We start from the raw sequence: 5355 nt of genomic DNA, 5'->3' as shown, positions 1-5355 counted from the left end.
TTTAAGAAAGAGTTGGATAGAGCTCTCAAAGATAGTGGAATCAAGGGTTATGGAGATAAGGCAGGAACAGGATACTGATTAGGAATGATCAGCCATGATTATATTGAATGGCGGTGCAGGCTTGAAGGGCTGAATGGCCTAGTCCTGCACCTATTGTCTATTGACCCAGTCTAGCATGTATGTCCTTTAGAGCTCTATCAGTTCAGTCAGTAATTGTGCTGCTGAGCCATCTTTGGTAATAGACACTGAAGTTCCCCACCCAGAGTACATTCTGTATCCTGGCCACTTCTACAAAGTGGCATTCAACATGGAGGAGTAGTGATTCAGCAGGTGAGTGGGTATGGTACGTGGTAATTAGCAGGATATTTCCTTGCTCATGTTTAACCTGAAGCCATGAGACTTCATGAGGTCCACAGTCAATGTTGAGGACTCCCGGAGGACAAATGCCTCCTGATTATGCCATCTCTGCTGGGTCTGCCCAGCTGCTAAATCAGACCATGCCTAGGGATAGTGATGATGTTGTCTGGGGCATTGTCAATAAGCTATGATTCCGTGAATATGACTATTGCTTGATTAGTCTGTGAGACAGTTCTCCAATTTTGGTACAAGCCTTCAGATGTTAGTCAGGAAGACTTTGTAGGGTCAACAGGGCTGTGATGTTCATTGTCATTTCTGGTGCTTAGGTTGATCCTGGATAGTTTGCTCTATCCAGGATAGACTTTGTAGCAGTTTGAAATAACTAAAGGGCTTGCTTAGCTTTTTAGAGGGCATCTGATAGTCAACCACGTTACTGTGGGTCTGACGTCACAAACCAGATCAGGTTAAGTATTAGTGAATCAGCTGGGTTTTCATGATCATTGTAAATTGTATAGTTACGTTATTGAAACAAGCTTTTAATTCCAGATTTTATTAACTGAATTTAATTACCACTAGATGCTACAGTAGGATTTGAAGACCTGCTCCCAGAGCATCAGTTATAGGCCAGTGACATCACCACTTCCATTGATCAACACTCCTCCCACCTGGCCAGCAATATGTTCCCAACTCCGCACACATCTCGTGTTGTTTTTATGACACAAGGATAACAAGCCAAATCACTAGATTTGCAACACAGTGAAATGAAAACATTCAATAATCTTCATATTTACTCAATTGTTTCTAACCAGACTTTACGAACAATGGATATTGGACACCCAAGTTTATAACATAAACAAAAATTAACAATTTACAATGAATGATGTAACTTTAGCAGAATGTTGATAAACAACAAAGCAATCTAATTAATATCTTCAATCTAAGCCCAATCTTCTTTGATCATAAACCGCACTCTCACATGAATAGTCAGGCAGATATGGTTTAAATTAAATTTATCGGACTGATAATTGTTTCAGTAATGAATGCCCCAGACCTTTGTGAAGTCCTTGGATGATAGGTTGTATTATAAGTACGTATATCTTGCTTGATTTCCAAAGTCAATGGGAAATGAAAACAGCCTCCACAAACTTCTAGAATTATTCATCCACTTGTTAGAGACTGGAATTCCCCTCTCAAAACATTCAACAAGCTAGCAATTGGAGTGAAACCTATCACAGAGCAAAAGGAAAACAACAAAAACGGGAGCTTTCAAAATGATAATGTGAAAATAAACTGTGGATTTAGACTATCTGCTTGAATGGTTCGAGAACTCAATTTAAATAACAGCCTGTCTGTACTTTATTTTACAGAAACCGGGGGAGCAAGTTGTCCGGTAAGTACAGGTCAATCTTCTATGTACATACCTTATTGACTTTATCCCTGAACTTTATTGTCTGTGCTCATTAAGTTTCCATTCCTTGATTGCCACGTTCCCGCTCCTTGCTTACTGAGTTCTAGTAATGTGCCTTACTCACTGAGTACCCAAGACAGATGGAGAACAGATATGATTTGATGATACTCCCTTCCGCAGGGCACCCTCAGGAATCATGGCCTTTTTCCTCAACTGAGGATTCCTCGCTATCGTGGTTGACGGGGCCCTTAGCTGTGTCTGACCCATCTCCTGCACTCCTACTCTTATCCCTTCTCTTTCCTCCCACAACGATAGTGTCCCCATGGTCCTCACTTACTACCTTACCAGCTTCTGCACCCAAAGAATTGTAAGCTTCCATTTGCAACGTGTCCAGTAGCATGCTACAACTGGACACACATTCCCCTTCCCTTCTTATCAGCATTCTGCAAGGACTGTTCCCTCCGGGACACCTTGGTCCACTCATCCTCTACCTCCAACACCTTCCTTCACCCCCATTACACCTTGCCATGTGATCATAGACGGTATCATACCTCTCTGTTTACTTCCTCCCTCCAGGTTGACGATGGAGTAGCAATACAGCATTCAAGCTGCTGAGCCTTGGAGCACAGAGCTCGTCTGCTTTTCCTTTTTTTTTCCCTCCTTTCTCTTTTTTTATCAGCTTTAACCATACTTGCCTTCTTGTGGAGAACTCAGATTGCATTGAGATATCTAATGCGTTGGATACAAGGATGTGTTACCAGCAGTGGTGGTGGAGGTAGGTGAGTTCGGGCCCAGTGCCTATTGCAGGATCCGGCAGCTTCAGCATTGGCTGTATTTCCGAGATCGGCCGAGCGTGGACTCATCGTGGTGATGTTGTCAGCAGAGGCAAGATGGCACCGAAGTATGGCGAGACAGTTCTGCAGTGATGGGTGGTGAGGGTACTTGAGGCTGGCCAACTGCCTTTGCAGGTTGGAAGAGCCCAAATCCAGGCCCAGGGTTATGCACTTAAGAAAGACCATAATGTTGAAATTTTAACTTTATTTTTTATTTTTCTATCTTTACACCCAATTCTAGTTTAGAACATAGAACAGTACAGGCCCTTCGCCCCTTTGTGCCGAGCATTTATCTTAATCTAAGATCAACCTAACCTACACACCCCTCAATTTACTGCTGTCCAGGTGCTTGTCCAGCAATCGCTTAAATGTCCCTAATGTCTCTGACTCTACTCCCATCACTGGCAGTGCATTCCACATACCCACCACTCTCTGTGTAAAGAACCTACCTCTGACATCTCCCCTGTACCTTCCTTCAATCACCTTAAAATTGTGACCCTTTGTGACAGCCATTTCTGCCCTGGGGAAAAGTCTCTGACTATCTACACTCTCTGTACCTCCCATTACCTTGTACACCTCTCTTCCTTCCTCTCCCCAGTGTGAAAAGCCCCAGCTCACTCAACCTCTCTTTATAAGACATGTCCTCCAGTCCAGGCAGGATCATGGTAGATCTCCTCTGCAACCTCTCTAAAGCATCTACATTCTTTTTGCAAGGTTTGTGAAGGTTTGTAGCTCAGGTTGAAGTTTAGGGTGTAGCTTTGCTCGCTGAGCTGTAGGTGTGATATCCAGAGGTTTCATTACCTGGCTAGGTAACATCATCAGTGGCGACCTCCAAATGAAGCGAAGCTGTTGTCTCCTGTTTTCTATTTATATCTTTCTCCTGGATGGGGCTCTTGGGGTTTGTGGTGATGTCATTTCCTGTTCGTTTTCTGAGAGGTTGAGAGGCCTGGCACTCCAACCATAACGCCATAAACAAACACATAGATCTAGATGCCATCTATCAACCTTCCTTCCTATAATGAGGTGACCAGGACTGGACACAATATTCCACATGTGGTCTAATTAAGGTTTTATAGAGCTGCAGCAAAACCTCATGGCTCTTAAACTCAATCCCCCTGTTAATGAAAGCCAAAACACCGTACGCCGCCTTAACAACGCTGGTCAGGCAGCATCCGAGGAGCAGGAGAGTTGACGTTTCGAGCATGAGCTCTTCATCCAGCATCTGCAGTCCTCACTATCTCCTGTTCCTCCACACTGCCAAGAATCCTGTCTTTAACCCTGTATTCAGCATTCAAATTCAACCTTCCAAAATGAATCACTTCACATTTATCCAGGTTGAATTCCATCTGCCACTACTCAGTCCAGCTCTGCATCCTGTCAATGTCTTGTAGCCTGAACAGCCCGCGACACTGTCTACAAAACCACACAAACTTACTAACCCATCCTTCCACTTCTTCATCCAAGTCATTTATAAAAACTACAAAGAGCAGAGGCCCAAGAACAGATCCCTGTGGGACACAACTGGTTACCGACCTCCAGGTGGAATACATTTCTATCCACTACCACTCGCTGTCTTCTTTTGGCCAGCCAGAAAGCCACATTTCCCTGTATCCCAGACCTCCGAACTTTCTGAATGACCCTATAGTGGGGAACCTTATCAAGTGCCTTACTGAAATCCATTTACACCACATCCACTGCTCAACTTTTGTCAACTTGTCTTGTCACATCCTCAAAGAACTCAATAAGGTTTGTGAGGCATGATCTGCCCCTCACAAAGACTATCTTTAATCAAACTATGTTTTTCCAAATAGCCATAAATCCTATCTCTCAGGGTCCTTTCCAGTACCTTGCTTACTACAGGCGTAAGACTGACTGGTCTGTAATTCCCAGGGATTTCTCTATTTCCTTTCTTGAACAGAGGAACAACATTTTCCTCCCTCCAATCATCCGGTACTACCCTCGTGGAGTGTGAGGATGCAAAGATCATCTTCAGATGTGCAGCAATCTCATTCCTCACTTCCCGTAGTAACCTTGGATATATCTGGTCCAGCCCTGGGAACTTATCTGTCTTGATGCTTCCCAGAATTTCCAGCACATCCACTTCCTTAATATCAATCTGTTGAAGCCTATTGACCGAGTCCATGGTGTTCTCACTATCAACAAAGTCCCTCATACTAGTGAATACTGAAGCAAAACACTCATTTAGGGCCTCCCCTACCTTTTCAGACTCCAGGCACGAGTTCCCTCCATTATCCCTGATCAGCTCTACCCTCTCTCTCTCTGATCATTCTCTTATTCCTCACGTAAGTGTAGAATGCCTTTTGGTTTTCCCTAATCATTCCTGTCAAGGCTTTCTCATGCCCCCTCCTAGCTCTCCTCAGTTCATTTTTGAGTTCGTTCCTAGCTATCCTGTAGAGCTGTGCCAGATCCTTGCTCTCTCAACCTTAAGTAAGCTTCCTTTTTCCTCTTGACAAAAAGTTTCTCTTCTCTTCCCTTGCTCCTTCACCTTACCTGTGTCAGTGGGACAAAGTTATCCAACACTCGCAACAAGTGCTCCTTAAACAGCCTCCACATTTCTATTGTGCATTTCCTGTAGAACAATTGTTCCTAATTTATACTCCACAGCTCCTGTCTAATAGCAGTATAATTTCCCCTCCCCCAATTAAATACCTTACCATACTGTCTGTTCCTATCCCATTCCATGGCTATGGTAAAGGTGAGGCAGTTGTGGTCACTGTCACTGAAATGCTCTCCCAC

The 5355-nt window shown here is 43.8% G+C and overlaps 1 protein-coding gene across 1 annotated transcript in view; it reads left to right on the top strand.

Moving 5' to 3' along the window:
* The window catches only part of LOC122564589 (neutrophil cytosol factor 2-like), a 75056-nt gene that overhangs the window by 27306 nt on the left and 42395 nt on the right, over window positions 1–5355 (top strand). Inside the window, exon 5 of the mRNA XM_043719677.1 lies at window positions 1725–1747. Within this exon, the coding sequence (XP_043575612.1) occupies window positions 1725–1747 (23 nt within the window). The remainder of the gene's footprint in view (window positions 1–1724; window positions 1748–5355) is intronic.

This window comes from Chiloscyllium plagiosum, chromosome 30 (assembly GCF_004010195.1).
Source record: "Chiloscyllium plagiosum isolate BGI_BamShark_2017 chromosome 30, ASM401019v2, whole genome shotgun sequence".
Classification (NCBI taxonomy): Eukaryota; Metazoa; Chordata; class Chondrichthyes; order Orectolobiformes; family Hemiscylliidae; genus Chiloscyllium; species Chiloscyllium plagiosum.
Note: the sequence above shows the minus strand (reverse complement) of the source record. Positions and strands in the feature narration are given on the sequence as shown.